At 35.7% G+C, this 22,195-nt stretch overlaps 1 protein-coding gene and 1 long non-coding RNA gene across 6 annotated transcripts; one reads left to right on the top strand and one right to left on the bottom strand.

Moving 5' to 3' along the window:
- Nucleotides 1-16,780: 16,780 nt before the first annotated feature.
- LOC131804428 (uncharacterized) lies at nt 16,781-17,756 on the bottom strand. The gene is made up of 3 exons (XR_009343128.1): nt 17,621-17,756; nt 17,089-17,389; nt 16,781-16,886 (listed from the first exon to the last, which is right to left on the bottom strand). It is a non-coding gene; the product is annotated as an uncharacterized LOC131804428 (long non-coding RNA).
- On the top strand, nt 17,116-21,935 carry LOC131804427 (uncharacterized). 5 transcript variants are annotated; one of them, XM_059127284.1, is made up of 3 exons: nt 17,116-19,075; nt 19,268-21,766; nt 21,859-21,935. In XM_059127284.1, exons 1-2 carry the CDS (start codon nt 17,116-17,118, stop codon nt 21,499-21,501), a joined length of 4,194 nt encoding a protein of 1,397 aa, XP_058983267.1. In that variant the 3' UTR covers nt 21,502-21,766; nt 21,859-21,935. The 5 variants fall into 5 exon arrangements, with proteins under 5 accessions (XP_058983267.1, XP_058983266.1, XP_058983265.1 ...); XM_059127283.1 differs by having other exon boundaries at nt 17,116-21,279; nt 21,339-21,766; XM_059127282.1 differs by having other exon boundaries at nt 17,116-21,766.
- The last annotated feature ends 260 nt before the right edge of the window (nt 21,936-22,195 follow it).

Below are 22,195 nucleotides of genomic sequence, written 5' to 3'. Positions count from 1 at the left end.
CTTTAATTTGAAATGAAATAGCCGTTAAAATCTGTCTACTCCTAATTACTACATCCTTGTTGTATTAGGATATACAGATTTATGCTAGGAACACAATTGGAGCGAACGACGAATTTCGCCCTACGCGGCGACAAAATGAGCCGCGAAAATTCGTCGTATGGAACACAATACCGACGAAATTATAAAACAGCTGATGAAGTTGTTTACTTTTTGCTCATTTGTTGACTACAATGAATTATACAAGAACACATAATTCTTTACGTTCTCTATTATAATTTCACTTATGTCCATCTTCTCTATTATAAATTCACTGATATCCATCTTCACTCAGGCGCAAGTACACAAATAAATAAACAAATTAATTATGTTTTTTTTATACGAGTAACAGATAGTAGAGTGACCATAACAAATTTTAAAGTAAAAAGTAACTTTATTTACTAAAACACATAAAATTCGTACAAGTATTGTACTGTTTTGTTCGCCGGTCGCCGGCGTATGAAATAGAAATAAAGCTAATTGAGTTCGCGGCGACCGACGAAATTTTCGCCGGTGCCGTGATTGTGTGCACTTCCATATACACATATGTGTTTTATTTTTGACGACGAACATACGCCGCGAAAAAATTCGTCGTTCGCTCCAATTGTGTTCCTAGCATTAAACGAGCGTTTGTCATAGAATTGACATGCCGCCAACCCTTTAGGCATCGAATGTCAACAAACAAAAACTTCGAGTTTGTATCAAGGCTTGAATCGCAATTAATTACACCCGCGCTTAGATTGTAAGCTACGTGCATATTGTTGTACTTGAATAAGGTAATATCTTTTACCACCAATAAACACACGGCAATTGGCAAAACCTTTTATTAAAACTATTGTGTTTTCCTTATTTTCATTTTATTTAACCCCCATACCTTTGGACGGTCACACGTACGTACTGGCTTTATTGGGAGAGCTTCGGCGGCACTTGTTCCCCGAGTTCCCATAGTGCGGACTTAACAATTGTCCTTCGAGCCGGATACAGATCAGGCCCACATTAACATTGATCCTAACGATGGAGATATTGCAGCACTTCGGCTTATTACTGGAATACCTTTGTAATCTTTAGTACAGTCCACAAAGGCATCACCGCTTAATTTATTTACATAAATTTACATGGGTACGTATAGTTGGCAATACTATAATAACAAGTGTTTCGTCATAACAAAACGTCGCGTATTCCCTTTTTATCGTTAGATCAAAGTCCATTTCAGGACAGACATACGGGAATAAGAACTCAAAATAAAAATAATATTTTTCCCCTGAACTCGTTGCGTCAGTCAATCAGTCAATTGCATGCGACAAGCATACACACGCATCCGCACAAAAATATTTTGTTTGGGCAATGCTCTTTTGTGTTGTGTCCGTTTTTATTGCAAAGTCTCCCGCCATTGTATTATTACACAGTGTCTGGTAGGTAAATTAGTACTGATACAAGCAATTATATATTTTATTGTAAATATATAAAAAAAATTAAAATAATTTTGGACATTTCGGATTATAGTGCACCCTACACCCGGTTAATTGAGCTTTTTAGTTGTGTAGGGCGCTTCTTTGGCATATAGTTGCAAATTATATAAATTGGTCAATTTTAAAAAAGTCTTTTGATTTCAGATAATTTACAGTTCTGCTTTTCCTTTTTGGTACGCTACAATCGGTAGCTCGATTAATAAATTTAACCATTCGTTTATTCGAATAACAATGTTCTTTCTTTTTCTTTGCATATCGTTGCAAACGGTTAATTCCAACTCTTTGGATTGGAATGTTCAATACATTCCTGATTTCAGTTTGATAAGTCTCTCGTTGGATTTTTTATTGATTTTTGTTCAATTGCTTTGAAGCTTTTGCAATAACTAGAGAGTTTAGATTTAGTTTGGACAATCTATTCCGCTATTTGAGTAAATTATCTTAACATTTCGGTAATTATTAACCTTTTCTTTGACTTAAGGCAGTTTTATTTTAACGGTTTGCACTTTTTGAAAATATTTCATTTGTTTCATATATTTATTTTGATTTGAGTTTTGTTAAAAAACTTTGGATTGATTTTTATTTGGCTTTCACTTCTATTGAAAAATTCCTGAGATCTTCCAACTCTATGGTGAGATTTACTGCACAATTCGGTGCCCTGAAGGAAGAGGAACTTGATCTTTATGATCTAGAGGCTAGGAGTGAAGAGATTGGAAAATTGTGGAAATCATCAGTTGTCCCAAATAGAAAGTCCCGCAGATCTTGATTTGCTGTATAGCAAGTACGAGGTTTCCAGGGAATATATGATTTTCGCATCGGCGATTAAACGATTGTTGTCTAAATGTCAGAGTGAATCAAATGTGTCCCTGAAATCATCTCGCAGCTGTTCAGTAGATTCCCTAATGGAGCATCCAGATATTATTCTTGTAGAAAAGCTGTCTTCTGATGCTACCGTTAAAACATTGACTCGTTGTCCCACTCTTCGCGTGAGGTGGGACACAGGCATCTAGCTCCGCAATTTTGAATATTGGGAGTCCTAGAATAGGCACAAGCTTTGTTGTTAATGCCCTACATGTAGATAATAGATGTAGATAATTTTAATATTGAGGTCTTTGATGGAAGTATTTTGACTTGGTCCACTTTTAGAGATTTGTTTACTGCGGTGTTTGCTAATAATTCTCGATAGACAGATATCGAACGTCTTTGTCATTTGGTGAATAAGACTAATTGTGAGCCTCGAGAAATCGTCTCGAAGTTTCCTTTGACTCATCGGAGTTTCGAACCAGCGTGGAATGGCCTGAATTCCACATATAATAATCCACGGTTGCTTGTCCACAGCCATTTAAAAGCATTGTTCGCGCTTCCTGCATTGGAGCAGGAAACTAGTTCGGGGCTAAAGTCCATACAACGCTGGATAAAAAGTTGTCTTTCGGCAATGGCAATTTTCGATGTACCAACGGATAATTGGGATCCGATTGTGGTAACTGAAATAACTAACGCTTTATGGAAGCAAAGTGTGAAAACAAAAACGTCTCTTTCATTCTGGAAAGAGTTAGATGCATTCTTGACAGAGAGAATTCAGACTCTTCTGTGTTTGCATGAAATGAGGGATGTTGACACTTCGCTTAATTTGACCCACAAGAGAGTGTCTTCTAAGACTGTAGTTTCCTCCTTCTCCGCTTCTCCCGGTCTGAAAAATCAGTCTTTAATTTGAAATGAAATAGCCGTTAAAATCTGTCTACTCCTAATTACTACAACCTTGTTGTAATAGAATAGACAGATTTCAACGAGGATTTTTCATTGAATTAACAACAAGCAAAGACTTCGAGTTTGTATCAAGGCTTGAATCGCAAGTAATAAAGTACCATCTTAAAGAAATTTTAAATATTTTTGTTGATTTATTTTGTTTCAGAAACATTCACTTGGCTCACTTCGCGGGGTCCCTAATGGCCCGAAGCAGAATCGATGTTATAAATGGTTGTACAATCAGCCTTTAATTTGAAATGAAATAGCCGTTAAAATCTGTCTACTCCTAATTACTACAACCTTGTTGTAGTAGAATAGGCAGATTTCAACGAGCATTTATCATTGAATTGACAACAAACCAAGACTTCGAGTTTGTATCAAGGCTTGAATCGCAAGTAATTTAGTACCATCGTAAAGAAATTTCAAATATTTTTGTTGATTTATTTTGTTTATTTTTATTTTTTTTTTTTAAGTAAAATTGCGTGCTTTTGATATGTTCTGAAGCTTTATCTTTCTCTGGAACTTGAGTATTGACAATTTTTATTGTAGGGAAAAGTTTACGTCTTAGAGTAAAAGTAACGTGTATGTATTTGCTTGTATTTACCGATATTCTCCATTTTGTCAGTCAATTTTCGACAAATGTACGATTTGACAAATATCTACAAAAAAGTTTATTAGTGTTTTTAGGTAGAATTTGTATAGAATTCCAAAATGCCAAAATCTCTCAAAGGCTTGGGAAATGTCTATAAATAACGAGGAACAGTATTCCTTCATTTAGAATGCCATTTTAATGTTTGTGACTACGCGGTGCACTTGCTCAATAGTAATGTGATTCTTACGGAAGCCGAATTGGTGGTCGGGGATAATATTGGTAGATGTAATATGGGGAGTTAACTTTCTTAATAATGTTGTTTCGAACAATCTTTTTCATGTTTCGGAATCATTACTATTACAGATTCTTTCCATTCAGACGGGAAGTACCCTACTGGAAGACAAGCAGTGTTATCATTCCGTTGCCTATATATTCATTAATCTATGGTAATGGGTCCATGTCATGGCTCAATAAGAAAGGTTGCTCAACTTCAAAGAAACTAGAAAAATGCAACTCTGTGCTGGAGTCTTATAATGTCAAATATACTTTTAAATATGCAACAGTTGGCTTTGGTTCCTTTTACTTTTTTAAGCAAAATTCTTTAAAAGGGAAAGGCCCGGGGTTATTCCACAAAATTGAATCTAAAATAGTCGGACGCCACAATTGTATTACAAAACTTTACAATTTGTTACACATTTCGTCTTAAATTTGTATTTTTTATTCAACAATACACACACATACACAAAATGTGTATAAATCCCATTAATGTGGATGATGTCAGGAGGATTTTAGGAAACACTTAAGGATATCGAACTCAAGAAATTAAAAGAACATTTATTAAACGGTAATATTGTAGATGCTGAGTTTTCAGTACAATATGGAATTTTATTCAAGGGGTTGCGCGTAATTATATCAGCAAATTTACGTGGGACACTCCTACATGAATTGCGCCATTTACATATTTGAATATTGTTTTTGGTGATAGATTGACTCTGATATTGAGAATATTGTTAAGTCTTGTCCAAATCGTGCAATGGTAAGAAGGATGATTCAATCCACAATTTCCAAAAAGTGCATGTGGATTAAACCGGCATAGTTCAAATGGCATGAAATTAGAGTATGTAAACAAGCTTCCAAAACATCGTAAATGGTACCGTGTTTTTCAAATTTGGTCATTTATTTGAATGTAGGTCCTCGTCAAATTTAACTTCATAGAAACCTGGAAATTAATTTGGGAATATACAATGGATTTATGAATATACATTTTGGCAATGAAATGTATCAATGGAATAAAAAGGAAAGGTAATCCTTTCTTCAAAAAATTATTCAAAAATATATAGCACCAGGATACCCAACTAACAATAGCCTCGGAAAAAGACATCTTCAGGCATTGAAGACTGTTATGTCCCGAATTATGTATAAATGTATATTGGCAACTATATGTAATTATAATACAGTGGCAACACTACAATCAAATGTCATTTCTATTCCTTTTCATATTCTATTCTCATTAGTCTGTAAGTCACGTTTAGAGTTATAACATGAATTCCCTAATAAAATAAGTATACATAAAAACGCGTGCAAGATCTATTTCAATTACTCCACAACAGAGTCTACTCGAAGTGACCACTTTCAACACAACAAGATTGGCGACAAGGAAAACAACAGGAATAAAATGGATCAAGCTCAATTTCAACAATTATTAGAAGTCTTCACAAGGAGCCAGCAAGCGTTGTTAAACCAAATTGCAGAACAATCCAGAACACAGCCGCCGCGGCAACAACAACAACAAAATGTGCAACAGTTAGTTATTCCGCCATTTGAGCGCTTCGATTCAAGCAAAGAAAATTTCAAACTGTACATGCAGCGATTCGAAAATTACTTAATAATGCGTGATGCAATAAAGGACAAAACCCTGTGTCATCAAATGCTTATAAATTCAATAGGCTCAACACATTTCAAATTAATGGTGTCTCTAGTTTCCCCAAAGAAATTGGCAGACGTAAGTTACGATGAGTTGGTGCAAAAATTAGAAGCACACTTATGTCCTAAGAAAAACATTTTGGTATTACAACATCGATTCCTGTGCACGTATCAAAGTGAGGATCAATCATTGGCAGAGTATGTTGCAGTGTTACGCCGAGATCTGAACGAGTGCCAATTTGTCTCAACGTGTGAATGTAAGGCAGACATTTCAAACATCTTTCTTCGAGCACAGTTTATAAGAGGGTTAAAGGACACATACATAAGAGAACAGCTCATACAATCTGATGAATCTAGTTTTGAAAAAATTGTGGAAAAGGCATTGTCATTGGAAGCGTCAAAGATCGACAGTCAAGAACTGAATTCAAAGCACCACGTATCTTCGAATGATGTAAATAAAATTCAATCAAAATTTTCAACCTGCCGAAGAGATCGCGGACGTAAAAGGTCATTTTCAAGGAGTAGTCAAAAATCCAGAATTAATTTTGCACATTTAGGCATTGACAATCTATGCATTCGTTGCGGAAGGAACAACCACAAAGTGAAGGACTGCCACACCAACCCCAAGAAGCTAAAATGCAGGTCATGTAACAAGACGGGTCACGTTCAACAGGTGTGTATAAAAACATTAATTGCAGCCAAAAACAACAGCAATGTGGCATCAAACGACGATTACGAGGAATCTATCCACAAATTAAACAACATTAACAAAATTGTTGACATTTATCACAACCACCCCAACAACAAAAACCACGATGATAAATACATGGTTACTGTTCAAATTAATGGTCGGCGTCAGAATTTTGAAGTGGACTCTGGAGTAAAATACACATTAATCAACAAAAGTGCATACGAGCGACTCAACGTCAAAACACAATTACAGCGTTCCTCAATAGCGTTTCGTTCCTACACCAGAAATATTTTAATTCCTTATGGAAAGGTAAGCGTAGAAGTTGAATTCAACAAAAATAAATCAAAACAAGAAATGTATATCGTACCAGATGAATATGAAGCACTACTAGGACGCATTTGGATACGCAATCTTCAAATAAACCTTCAAGATACTGATAATAGACAATTAGCTTCAATTCAATCAGTTCGAATAAATATTAATTATACAATTAATGACATTGTCAATAAATTTCAAGAACTTTTTGTCGAGTAAATAGGGTGCGTTCCAGATTATAAAGTCAAATTACAATTGCGAGAAAATGCTATTCCAAAATTTTTAAAAGAACGGGAAGTTCCATTTGCCCTTCGCCAGCGCGTCGAAAAAGAACTTGATAATTTGGAATCGACAGGTATCATATCTAAGGTTGAAAGGAGTGACTGGGGATCTCCATTGGTAATCATTCCAAAATCAGATGGAGGAGTTCGACTCTGTGTCGATTATAAAATAGGAGTTAATCCGCAGTTAGTCTCAGCCAACTATCCAATTCGCCGGATTGATGAAATTTTAAATAACCTGAAAGGCGCTAACTTCTTTTGCCGTTTGGATTTGTTCAAAGCGTATTTACACCTGCAAGTTGATGAAGAATCCAGTCAAATCCAAACCATATCGACCCATAGAGGAACTTATAAATTTAATCGACTATCTTTTGGAATAAAGACAGCACCTTCGGAGTTCAACCGTATTTTAGAACAAATTTTATCTGGTTTAAAAAACACTATGTCATATTTTGACGATATCGTAGTATTTGGCGCTACAGGAAATGAATGTCTACATAATCTACATGAATGCCTTCAACGTTTAAAACAATACGATTTACATCTAAATTTAAGAAAATGTTCATTTATGAAAACTCAAATAGAATATCTTGGACATGTAATTTAACACAATAAAATTTCGAAATCACCCTCAAAAATTCAAGCAATAGCCAACATTCCGAGACCTTCAAACATAGATGACGTCAGAAGATTCCTAGGCATGGTGACATATTACTCAAGATTTATACCGGAAATGTCTACAATTACTTCGCTTTTACGATCGTTGCTGCAAAAAAATAAAAGGTTTTTCTGGTCAAGAGATTTTGAAAGCTCATTTTTAAAACTTAAAGAAATAATAGCCAGTGACCGAGTACTAATGCCTTTTGATCCAGATTTGCCGGTAATAGTAGCATGCGATGCGAGTCCCACTGGGATAGCAGGAGTACTGTCACATATAGTAAATGGCCAAGAACATCCAGTAGCTTTTGCTTCCAGATCGTTAACAGCAGCCGAGAAAAATTATAGTCAATTGGACCGCGAAGCCTTAGCCATAATATTCACAGTAAATTATTTCTTCATGTATTTGTACGGTCGCAAATTTAAATTAAACACAGACAATCGTCCTTTATGTCGGATATTCCATCAAAATAATAAATTACCAGCAATAACATCAGTCAGATTATTACGTTACGCAGAATTCTTATCAAACTTCGATTACGAAATTGTTTTCAAAAAAGGAACGGAAAATTCAAACGCAGATTGCCTTTCAAGAGCTACTCAAATTTTCAAGCAACCAACTACAGATCAAGCTTTGAACGAAGAAATTGTTTAACATCAATTTTTCAAATTTCTTGCGAAGTCATCAACGCCGAATCAATTGCTAAAGAAACTGCAAAAGATCAATACTTATCCAATATGTTACAAAAATTACGGAATGGCGATGAACACAATGAAATGTATACGATCAATGACAACATTATTTTTAAAGGACAACGAGTTATGATTCCAAAAACCCTCCAGAATCAAATATTGAAAGAACTACACCACACGCATGCCGGAATTACAAAAATGAAGCAACTAGCTCGAAGGTACTGCACATGGAAAGGAATTGACCTCGATATTGAAAGAATGGTACGAGAATGTGAGTCTTGCGTTCAAATTCAGTCAAAGCCAGCGAAAGCCCCATTAAATCACTGGGAGGAACCAGCAGGAAACTGGGAAAGAATACATATTGACTATGCGGGCCCATTCCAGAACCACCATTTTCTTATTGTAGTGGATGCGAAGTCGAGATGGGCTGAAATAAAAATTACACGTGATGCACCTACAACTGAAATTACATTAAACCTATTATCGGACATTTTCGCAAGTCATGGTTTTCCAATCATAATGGTATCGGACAACGCCAGTATTTTCAAGAGTGATCAGTTTAAAGAATATTGTACAATTAATGGAATTTTTCAAAAGCTAATAGCCCCTGGTCATCCGATGGCTTGGCAGAGTGGAATGTTCAAACCCTGAAACGGAAATTAGAAGCAATGTCGACAGAACGAGGTACATTTCACAGCAAGGTTAATGAAATTTTACAAAGATATAGAGCAACACCCCTTTTATGTGGAAAAAGCCCATCTGAATTGTATTTCAACCGCCGAATAAGAATTAAATTGGACACAATATTACCAACAACTAAATTTCAAAAAACCAAACCTATACCAGGAGTGCGTAAATTAAGCGTGGGAGAAAGGGTGTCAGTTCTACACATGCAAAACAACAAGAACATTTGGAAAACAGGATCAATTTTAGAAAAATACGGACAACTACACTACCTAGTTAAACTCGATGACGGATACATTCTTAAAAGGCACATCGATCAATTAAAATCTTCGAGAATTAAAGAAAAACAAGTTCGATTCGATTCAACAGTTCAAAATAAACCATCACTACAGCCTAACAATGCATACCAATATTATGTTCTACCATCAGCATTTCAAAATCAATTCCAGTCAACCATTCCAGAAACATCAAATTCAACAATTCAATCATCTCAAGAGAATCAACATATTATTCAAAATTATCACCCGGCTCAACAATATAATAACCCTGATATGTCAACCTCAACAGTTCCAGATTCAAATATTGTCAATTCAAATCCTGAACAAGACATTACACCGGATATTCAAACCTAAACTACTCAACCAAGTCCAGCACCTCAACAGCAAACTGTAAGAAGATCACAGCGTCAACGAGCAAAGCCAGCTTATCTTCGAGATTACGTTGATGAAATAGATTAGAAAATATATTCAAATATTCTATTAAGCGTGGGAGACTGTTATGTCCCGAATTATGTATAAATGTATATTGGCAACTATATGTAATTATAATACAGTGGCAACACTATAATCAAATGTCATTTCTATTCCTTTTCATATTCTATTCTCATTAGTCTGTAAGTCACGTTTAGAGTTATAACATGAATTCCCTAATAAAATAAGTATACATAAAAACGCGTGCAAGATCTATTTCAATTACTCCACAACAGAGTCTACTCGAAATGACCACTTTCAACACAACAAAGACGAATCTTAAAGCGATGGAAAAACGATATGTTGCAATTTCTTGGTTGACAGCAGTGTTGTAGTTTCACGTTCTGTAAAGAAAAAAATGAAAACAGAGCAATGTTTCACGCCGAAGTCACGATTGATCTGTTATAGCTTTTACACGCCTAACATATTACATTATTGTTTCTGACTTATCATTATCTTTCTTTTAATACATGTAGTCTGTTTTTTAAATTAAAAGTGTTTTAGTTCTACTGCACAACAAGTATATGTTTCCAAAACAGTTAATCCAGTCCACTATTTGGTGCCATCAAATTATTTTTTATGCTAATATGGTAGAAAAAAAATAACAGAAAATTTGGTAGAAAAAAAATAACAGAAAATTTGGCAAACTATTCCAGGTTCGGTAAACTCGAACTAGAAATTAATGTGGAAAAAGCAACCTCTCTTTCAAATTGAAACCGAAACATATTTAAATCATGTATTCAACATTTGCAATTTTAGGAAACATAAAATATACGACTATGTATATTACCTAATATGGTGTCGCTGTTCCTTGACCGCGAAAAAAACTTTCCGCGCCATTGCCGTTTTGTTAAGTATAACAGCGATTATTATACAAAAAATAAGTTCACATTGGCCTGTTGTGAAATTTCTAAAAAAGTATGTACCTATTGTATATCGTCAAATCAAGTCAAATCAGATGGGGTTTCTTGTCACCTGTAATAATTATACCATGTGCATCAACAACGAAAGGGCCAGGCGCATTCTAACGTTCCTTACAGTGCGTTTACATACAAAATCTCTACCCGTATTAATCCTGATATTTATTATCCGGGTTAACCCAGGTAGATATTTTTTATGTAATATGTACTTATAGCGCAAAAGCATCCAAATTATAATGCTGCGATGACTTAAGCCAGTTAACAAATGGCATTCTTGGTCATGATAGCTTAAATGAATTAAATGCAATTATCCATATTAAAGAAAAATATTTGTTAATAAATAATAGAACTAAGATAAAAATTCATCAACACATTTCCCAGTCGGTTAACAAAATGGAATTCAGAACCAATCATATAAAGGAAACTCAAAAATCTCTGTTAAATCAAATTATAAAAGAGCATCCTAATCTTTTCACAGATCCTAATAAAAAACTTACATACACTTCTCGAGTTCAAGGAGAAATCCGATCTATTCACCAATCTATTCTAAGTCGTACCCCTATCCTATGTCATTGAAAAACGAAGTAGAAAGACAGATTAATGAACTCTTAACTGATGGAATTATTAGACCCTCTAGATCTCCGTTTAATGAACCCGTTTGGATCGTTCCAAAGAAAATGGATGCCTCTGGAGAGAAAAAATATAGAATGGTCATTGACTACAGGAAACTGAACGCAGTAACTGTGGCCGATAGGTATCCCATCCAGAAATCAATGAAGTTCTCGCAAATTTGGGTAAAAACAAGTACTTCACAGTTGTTGACTTAAAAAGTGGTTTCCACCAGATACCTTTAAGAGAATGCGACGTAGAAAAACTTTTCCATAAATCACGGCAAATTTGAGTTTGTACGACTCCCATTCGGATTGAAAAATGCTCCTTCAATCTTTCAACGTACTCTCGACGATGCCTTGAGAGACAACATTGGATAAATATGCTACGTCTATAGAGATGATATTGTCATCTTTTCAAAAAATGAGAAAGAACATTTCGAAAACCTCAGAAAAATATTCCAAACACTAGAATTGCCAAATTTCAAAATTCAATTAGATAAATGCGAATTTCTCAAAACAGAGGTTGAATCTCTAGGCTTTATTGTAGGAGCTGAAGGAATCAAAGCAAACCAAAATAAAATAGAAGCAATAGCCAATATAGCACCACCTAAAACCCTGAAAGATCTGAGAAGTTTTCTAGGTATGTCAGGTTATTACCGTCGTTTCATAAAAAATTATGCGAAGCTTGCCAAACCCCTGACATCCCTTTTAAGAGGGGAGAAAGGACGCATTTCGAAAAATGCATCCAAAAAAGATTTCTTCAGATCAAAATGCTTTAGACGCATTCCAGAAATTGAAAAATTCACTTTTCTCTGACGATGTCATTTTAACTCATCCTGATTTTGAAAAAGGCTTCGATCTGACAACACATGCCTCTGATTATGCAATAGGCGCAGTACGTTCGCAAAACAGAAAGCCTATTACATTTCTCTCAAGAACGCTCAATGAAAAAGAAATGGTAGCGATAATTTGAGCCCTCAATTCATTGAGAAATTATGTGTACGGTAGCAGGAAAGTAAACATCTATATAGACCATCAACCTTTAACGTATGCTCTCAGCAGTAAAAACACAAACAGCTAAATGAAAAGACGGAAGTCCATCTTAGAACAATATAACTACGAACTTAAATATCAGCCAGGCCGAACAAGTGTGGTTGCAGACCACCACAGATAAATTCTATGACACAACATAGCGATGAAAGTTCGTCAAATAATATAACGTGTTTCCCAATCATCGGCCGAATTCAACGAGACACATCATCATCGTCGTCTTTCCGACCATCGCAGAACCTGAACCTCACACCCCGTCATTTCCGACCGCTTCCATCTGCAATTATCAACTTGTCGCATTTCATTTGAAGTACAATTTACTTATACTTATATCAATAAATACTCATTTTAGCCCGTAGATGAAAAAATAAATTGTTTTATGTTCGTAAGGGTTTGTGTGTCCTTATGCCGACCCTGGACATGACTTAGCGTATCCAAGCCGACGACAAAACCCCGTTACACAATGAACTCTCAAACCAATTTTGGAATTAAATATTTTGAATAAAAAATGATTGAATTTTGTAAAAATGCATATCATAACAACCTCCGATTGGCATGGTATAAGAAAACATATAAAAATCTACTCATTAAAAAAAAAAAAAAACATTTACAAATTGTTGACATATTAATGTTCCCAAGCTTTGTTGCATCTACCTGTATTCTTCTATTCTTGTTACATTCAATTAAGGTAAGAATACATAAAACGCTTTGTTAACTGGCTTAATAGCATGTTTCCATTGGAAACCGAACACGAATTAACCCGTTCATACGGCACGATTCGCAATTCATAGTAAAATAAATCCTTTTTTCAAAAATTTTGTTTGTTGATTTTAATGGGAATTTATACGAAAATACATGAAATTCTCACTAATATGAATAGAAGAAATTATTGTTTTCCTCCCAAAGATTTATTATATCATTAATTTTACAATTTTCGTTCACGATTTCAACTTTTTGTGTAAATGTTGACATTTTGAACACATTTTAGTGTTTTTCCATTTTTTAATTCTGCTGGAGAGACACTTGTCAAACATTTTTTTTGCCGATAGAAACATTTTGAAAATATTGCTCTTTTGTTTGCAGTTTTCTGTGGAAATTTCAACTCGTGGACAAAATGCGTACCTCGAATGAAAGAGAAAACAAAATGTACTTTCGTTTGAATGTACATACGCCATTCAATATTGTAGTTTTCATTCATAATTTTCAGTCTTCCCAAAAATTTTTAAAATTTCATTAAATTTTTCTAGTTTTAATTTTTAAATGCCATAATTTATTTTTTCGATAAATGCTCTCATTTGTTAGGGATGGGACATATTTTTTCGTTGTTCTGAGAGTGATTTGATTTGAACAACGTACAAATATGAGTGTTCGCTCAGGAAATTTTGTGTGAAGAATTAAGTAGTTTTTTCATAGTTAAGGGTCGAACAAAGAATAGAGAGCGAATCAAGTGTAGTGGAAACGCCACATAAGTCATCGCAGCATTATAATTTAGAAGCTTTTGCGCTAAAAGTACATATTACATAAGAAATATCTACCTGGGTTAACCCGGATAATAAATATCAGGGTTGATCGGGGTAGAGATTTTGTATGTAAACGCACTGTAAGGAACGTTAGAATGCGCCTGTCCCTTTCGTTGTTGATGCACATGGTATAATTATTACAGGTGACAGGAAACCCCATCTGATTTGACTTGATTTGACGATATACAATAGGTACATACTTTTTTAGAAATTTCACAACAGGCCCATGTGAACTTATTTTTTGTATAATAATCGCTGTTATACTTAACAAAACGGCAATGGCGCGGAAAGTTTGTTCGCGGTTAAGGAACAGCGACACCATATTAGGTAATATACATAGTCGTATATTTTATGTTTCTTAAAATTGCAAATGTAGAATACTTTATTTAAATATGTTTTGGTTTCAATTTGAAAGAGAGGTTGTTTTTTCCGCATTAATTTCTAGTTCGAGTTTACCGAACCTGGAATAGTTTGCCAAATTTTCTGTTATTTGTTTCTACCTTTTTACATTAAAAAATAATTTGATGGCATTTCCAAATAGTGGACTGGATTTACTATTTTGGAAACATATACTTGTTGTGCAGTAGAACTAAAACACTTTTAATTTAAAAAACAAACTACATGTATTAAAAGAAAGATAATGATAAGTCAGAAACAATAATGTAATATGTTAGACGTGTAAAGGCTAAAACAGATCAATAGATCAATCGTGACTTCGGCGTGAAATTATAGCTCTGTTTTCATTCTTTGCTTCACAGAACGTGAAACTACAACACTGCTGTCAACCAAGAAATTGCAACATATCGTTTTTCCATCGCTTTAAGATTCGTCTTCAATGCCTGAAGATGTCTTTTTCCGAGGCTATTGTTAGCTGGGTATCCTGGTGCTATTTTTTTTTGTTTATTTTATTTTTTTTTTAATGAAAATCACTTTTTGATTTGTTGTATTTTATTTTTTATTTTTAATATTTTTGCGGAGAGAACTATGTTCTCTATAGTCCTGTTTTTATTATTATTATTATTGCGCAGAGAACTATGTTTTCTATAGTCCTGTTTTTATTATTATTATTATTGATATTGCGGAGAGAACCATGTTCTCTTTAGTCCGTTATCAATCAACTACTGTTGGATACTGCTACTCCTTAACTTAAATATTTTATTATTTATGCTTTTGCGACGCATTAATCAGAACACTTGCAATGCCTAATTTTGCAGACATTGCGTCAGCAAAAAAATAGCTGCGCATGTTAATAGCGGAAACATATCGAGTGTCGAAAGAATAAAGAGCATGTAAGAGTTCATTGGCTATTGGAGTCAAAACTGCAGACATAGCAGATTAATTTGGTGGGAAAGTATTATTTAAACATTATTATTATTAACTCCTCCCTTCTTTATTTGATTGTCCCCAATCATTCAGAAAAATGGGATATTGTGCAATCTAAGAGGTTTGACTGGAGCTTCAAGCTCTCTCAAATTTTGTGGATCGGAAATATTTTGTAAACAAATTGGATTTTGAGTTGATTCAAAGGGATTTGGGATTTCCAAATTACTATATTTCCGGCGCTTTTGAAGTAAAAATTCCGACATGCAATTAATATGAAAACTAGGAAAAGGATAGTGGATATTGAAAAACTTCCAATCTGAAGGTGTTTTTGGATAGTTGAGATTGTTTCGGTATTATTAATTTGAAGTTCATTAAGAGCTTCGAGTGATAATAGATTGATATGGTCAATTTCAAAAGCAGTTACAGTGCTGTTATGAAATTTAATGACAAAAGTTCCCGATAAATATCGATATGTTTCATCTATGTTAAAGGATCCATTAAAACCATTTAACAAAATCACGCCACATTCAATCTCTTCAATTGGTGAAATGTGTTGATTATTGCTCGTTACACAGGAAGATTTTTTATTATTAATAATATTGAAGATACAAGTATTTTTTGTTATATCAATTATTTGATTTTCTTTGCAAATTGTAATATCGTTATATGTTTCACATTTTTCTTTAATAGCATAAATTGTTTTTTCATTTTTTAAAATTTCATAGGAATTCAAGTTTAATTACATATTTTTCCTTTTTTACTGGTCTTAAGATTACATTTTCATACATTTTGTTTGCTAATGGTACTTTAACCATATAAAATATTTTATTATTATTATTGTTATGCAAAATTGATACTTTGGCAAATTGAAGTGCCTCTTCTGGATTTACAAAGGGAATATTTTCTTCTTCAATTTTTTTCAAAGCTACTTCGGTTTCTTTCTTATTCAGTATTAATGGGTTTATGATGCCAATTTTCGCCCATTCTATTCCACTGACGATATTTATTAATTCTTCTTTGACTAATCTTATTGTATTTTGAAAATCAATAGCTATTTCATTTTCTAAACAAACACTTTTTCTTACAAAATTTGACATTTTTTTAATAATTTCGGTTAAGTTATTTATTCTTTTATTAAAAGCTTCATTTACATAAAACTGTTTATTGCTGTTTTTATTCAATTCTGTTGGAGATGGTAACCCTGCAATTACCAAAGCTAAAAAAGTGTAGCCAAATTTGAAATACCACTGTTATAAATGGCCGAAATATCCCAAGCGAAGAGGGAGACGAAACTAAATTTAAGCCAACATCTTCATTTTGTTTATTTTTGTTGTTTTGCTTAATGTCACTTTTTATATAAATAGGCCTTTATGGCCATTGTTTATTCCCTTTTTTGTTAGAACCCAAAAATAAGTAAGTCGTGTTAATTTTTATTGTTTTTAAATTAAATATTTTTATTTTTTTTTGTAAACTTAATTTTTGTTAAATTTTTAAAATTCTTACAGAGAATAAACAACGACAACTAAACTCACTATTTGTAAACAAACAAACCAAATAAACGCAGCTTTTTATTTTGCCGAAATCCTGCCAGTCTTGTCATTTGGGAGCCAGCCGAGTTTAGGTTTATTCCTGGAAAATAACAAAAAAGGACAACTTTATTCTTTATTCTTTATTCTTTATTCTTTGTTTATTTGTTTTATGTCAATTTAATTTCTGTCGTCAATTGTCTTGTTGAATTTGTGTTTATTGTTGCTGTTCATTAAAACGGACGGACATTTTTTAAAAACAGCTGTCACCACTTTAAGTCACAAAAAAAAAAAATAATTCTTACCTGTATTCAAGAAATTCTGCCGGTTTTATGCCACAAAACCAAGATCTAACCAGAAGAACCAGTGGACGCAGCACTCAAGGAATTCCGCCAGCCCGATATAACCCTGACACTTACGATATGTCTGTCGTTCGCTCACCAACAGGAGATACGCCTACCAGCAGCCACCAAAAACAGCAACAAATGCCAGCTGCAGCCGCAGCCGTCAATACACCGCCCGCCAATACTTCTAAATCTTCTTCTTCTTCTTCTCAGTTACAGCTCCAAAAACCGCCTTCAAATACACCAGCCAAAACACCAAATCCTGCAAATGAATTAGCCGAGATGAGAAAACTTATGAAATTTGAAATGGAACAGATGCAACGTCAGATGAAAGCAATGCAAGACGAATTTTTAGCAGCACAAGCAAAAATGCAAGCACAACTATTAAATACGTCACAGCAGTTTGCTTCTTTGCAAAACACAATGTCGCAGCAAGCATTGCCTACACTGACGTCACAACCATCAATTTTCTCAAATCAAACGACACAACAACCGCCATTGAATACGCCGCAACAGCCACAAAGGAATCTGCCACCACAGCCGCCATTGAATCTGCCACCACAGCCGCCATTGAGTCTGCCACCACAGCCGCCATTGAATCTGCCATTACATTCAGTAGTTTTGCCACCACAAACAGTACCGCCAACAACAAGTCAACAGTTGCAGACTCAAGTGCATCAACTGCCGCCATTGTCTATCAACACAGATGAGTCTTTTCCAAATTCACTTTCAAATAACTCCAACGGAAATGCACATAAAAAAATTTATCCCTTGCCTATTTTTTCAGGTCTTCCAGAGGAGTGGCAGGCATTTTTCGAAGCCTACGAGAGCACCACAACCGAATTTGGTTACTCCAATCTCCATAACATCATGCGTTTGAGAGACGCATTGAAGGGCCGAGCAAGGGAAACAGTGGAATCCATGTTGGGGAGTTCTGCCAACGTCAGCGCCATTTTGGAAATTCTGCAGGAAACATTTGGTCGACCAGAGCAACTTATCCGAAGCCAAGTAGAAAAAGTCCGAGCCATTCCACCGCTGGCAGATGATAATTTGGATGCACTTGTCAACTTTGCCAACAAACTCTCCAATATGGCCACTTTCCTAAAAAACGCCAAGGGTGAACACCATCTATCCAATCCATCGTTGCTGAGTGAGCTAGTGTCCAAACTGCCGATAAACCGCCAAATGCAATGGGCCGAAAAATGTCTGCAACTCCAGCACCCCGCCACTATAGTTGATTTCAGCGATTGGTTGGGAATATTACGCCGTCTCGCACATATGGTCCACGACACACAGCCAATTTCAGCAACCTCGTCCAATCGCCGACACACACAAACACAACAAAAAAAATACGCATATGTCGCTGTCAGTTCGAGCTGTCCAATTTGTCAGGGAGAGTGCAACAATATAAAAATCTGTCCACACTTTTTAAAAATGACCATCGATGACCGATGGAATAAAATTAAACAAATTAAAACTTGTTTTTGTTGCTTAAAGAGAGGCCACCAACTTAAAAATTGCCACTATAAGCGTCGTTGTGGCATAAATGATTGCCAAAAATCACACCACCAATTGTTGCACAAAACACTCGCGACGCCATCCCAGGAACCGAACCGAACATTACCCACACACGATTTGGAGCCACGAACGAACACCCCATCTCTTCCCGACGCACCGCCGTCTCAAACACAACGAAGAAATTGTCATGCCGCCCACTACACCGAAAACGTACTGTTCCAGATTTTGCCCGTGACGCTATACGGAACACACAAACAAATAACGACGTACGCGTTCATTGACGACGGCGCCAATGTGTCCATGCTGGACGAGGACGTTGCTCGCGAACTCGGAGTACACGGGAAACCGGAGATTTTAAAAATTCAGTGGCTTAATAACCAAAACATAAACGAAAAAACAGAAAAAATTAATTTGACAATTAGTGGTGTCGGTGAGTACAACAACAAGTACCCGATAACCAATGTTTACATTTCGTCCAATCTGTCATTGCCAATACAGAGTTGCCATCTGGCTCATTTAATTAAATCCCGTGAAATCGACCAAATCGCCGAAATCCCATTCCGGGATTATTCGAATGTTCAACCTAAACTAATATTAAGCTTGCAACATTCATTTTTAACAGTTCCCTTGGAAGCTCCTCGTATGATGACCGATGTTGGACCAATCATTACCCTAACGAGATTAGGCGCCGTAATTTATGGACCGATCCCAGGCGAGAAGAGTTCCAATCTTAAGCGGGCTTTACACGTTAGGAAACGTTTCGAGGAAGAAAATTGTGACTTGCTTAAGGAAATGCATACCATGATGCGGCAATATTTCGACGTGGAGACATTGGGTACCAAGGTAAATGTGACACCAATTCTGTCCATAGATGATGAACGAGCGTTAAAAATATTGAGAGAAAACACGAAAAGAATCGATGGGCGATATCAGTGTCCGCTTTTGTGGAAAGAACATTTTTCTCCAATTCCAGAATCGTACAATTTGTCGTACAACCGATTGCAGTGTGTGGAACGAAAAATGGCAAAGGACAGTGTATATGCAGCTCAATATTGCAAAAAGATAAGAGACTACGAGGAAAAAGGATATTGCCGTAAACTTTCAGTAGCAGAACGAGAAAGAAGGAGCGACCGAACGTTTTATTTGCCACAATTTGGCGTTAAAAATCCCAACAAAGACGGAATTCGTATCGTCTTCGATGCTGCTGCTGAAGTTCAACAATTTTCATTAAATAAAGCCTTATTACCTGGACCTGACATAAATAACTCTTTAATCTCTATTCTTTTTAAATTCAGGGAATTTCCTGTAGCCGTGTGCGGAGATATACAAGAGATGTTCCACCAAATTGTAATCGCCAAAGAAGATCAGGACAGTCAGCGATTTCTATGGAGAAATGGGGATCCCAGTCAACCCTTAGAAACTTATGTAATGGAACGGATGATTTTTGGAGCCACTTGTTCGCCCACCATAGCCCAATATGTAAAAAACCTTAATGCCCGAAGGTTTATAAATGAGTCGCCAAGAGCAGTACAAGGAATCATCGATCGTCATTACGTAGACGATTACGTCGACTGTTTCCAGACTGAAGGTGAGGCAGTTGAAGTGGTACGTGATGTCATAAAAATTCACAAAGAGGGTGGATTTAATCTCCGCAACATCAAGTCTAATTCCCTTGTTTTACAACGTATGTTTGGCAACCCTATTTCTGATGAAAGTGATGGCAACTCAATTTTTGATGATGGAATGGAACGGGTACTCGGAATTCATTGGCTGCCAAAATCAGATGTTTTTTGTTTTGAATTAAAATTACACAAAGTGGATGAAAAGATATTGAAATTGCAAAAAGTGCCAACGAAACGCGAAATGTTGTCTTTAAATATGTCCGTATTCGATCCATTCGGGTTTCTTGGTGATTTTATGGTGACGTCGAAGATAATTATGCAAAATGTGTGGAAAAGTGGTATAAAGTGGGACGAGGAGTTGCCGTCCGCGATTTATAGCCGCTGGAAGACCTGGCTGGAGGAATTGCCTAAATTAAAGGATTTCAAAGTTCCGAGGTGTTACAGTAATGGATTTTTTAATGGTATAGTAGATTTGCATGTGTTTGTGGATGCCAGTGAAGATGCAATGGCTGCTGTGGCATACTGGCGTATAGTAACAAATTGTGGTGTAAGTGTTGTGTTCGTTATGGGCAAGACGAGCTGTGCCCCAACAAGATACCATACTATACCTAAGCTTGAGTTGCAAGCAGCAGTAATTGGAGTGCGAATGAAGGAAAAATTTTTGGAAAATCATTTGAAGAATATTAATAACATTTATTTTTGGTCAGATTCCTCAACAGTGATAAGTTGGATCCGTTCAGAACACCGTACATACAAACAATATGTGGCAAATAGAGTGTCGGAGATTCTGGAAAGCAGCCGTATGGAGCAGTGGCGGTGGTGTCCAGGAGCGGAAAACCCAGCTGACGAAGGGACCCGTGCTAAAGGACCCAAGAAGTACCAGCCAGAAGGACGTTGGAAAAATGGGCCAGAATTCCTGAGAAAAGAAGAGAAGTATTGGCCGGACGAGGAACAAATTGGAACATGTGTGGATCACAGCAAAACAGAGCTAAGAAACAAATACAAAGTTTTGGTGGCTTGCCAGGTATGTTTTTGTATTCCAGATATTAATAGATTTTCAAAATATCGTAGGCTGAAACGGGCAATGGAGACGTGGACGAGTCATCGAAGTATTCAGGGGCAAAGACGGAGTGGCACGATCAGCCAAGGTGAGAACGAGTGCCGGTGTATACCACAGACCTGTGTCCAAACTTGCCATTTTGGACGTGGAAGCGGCTGGAGACGGAGTTGGTGAAGCCTCCCCCTCTGGGTCAGTTCACGGGGGTGGGGATGTTGGAGATGGTAACCCTGCAATTACCAAAGCTAAAAAAGTGTAGCCAAATTTGAAATACCACTGTTATAAATGGCCGAAATATCCCAAGCGAAGAGGGAGACGAAACTAAATTTAAGCCAACATCTTCATTTTGTTTATTTTTGTTGTTTTGCTTAATGTCACTTTTTATATAAATAGGCCTTTATGGCCATTGTTTATTCCCTTTTTTGTTAGAACCCAAAAATAAGTAAGTCGTGTTAATTTTTATTGTTTTTAAATTAAATATTTTTATTTTTTTTTGTAAACTTAATTTTTGTTAAATTTTTAAAATTCTTACAGAGAATAAACAACGACAACTAAACTCACTATTTGTAAACAAACAAACCAAATAAACGCAGCTTTTTATTTTGCCGAAATCCTGCCAGTCTTGTCATTTGGGAGCCAGCCGAGTTTAGGTTTATTCCTGGAAAATAACAAAAAAGGACAAATTCGTAAACATTATTAGTTATTATTTCAAAGTCGTCATGATCCGGTGATCCTGCGACATACTTCCAAATTGTTCCCAAAGTATTTATTGCTCTTTTGTTTCTTATGACGGGCGTTAGATTTTCTAGGATGTTGTTAATTTGGGTGAGTTCGTGATTGAGGATGGGGTATAGGTTATGGCTATTTGGAA

This window comes from Musca domestica, unplaced genomic scaffold (genome assembly GCF_030504385.1).
Source record: "Musca domestica strain aabys unplaced genomic scaffold, Musca_domestica.polishedcontigs.V.1.1 43, whole genome shotgun sequence".
Lineage (NCBI taxonomy): Eukaryota > Metazoa > Arthropoda > Insecta > Diptera > Muscidae > Musca > Musca domestica.
The sequence above is the reverse complement of the archived record's forward strand: the minus strand, read 5'-3'. Positions and strand labels throughout refer to the sequence as shown.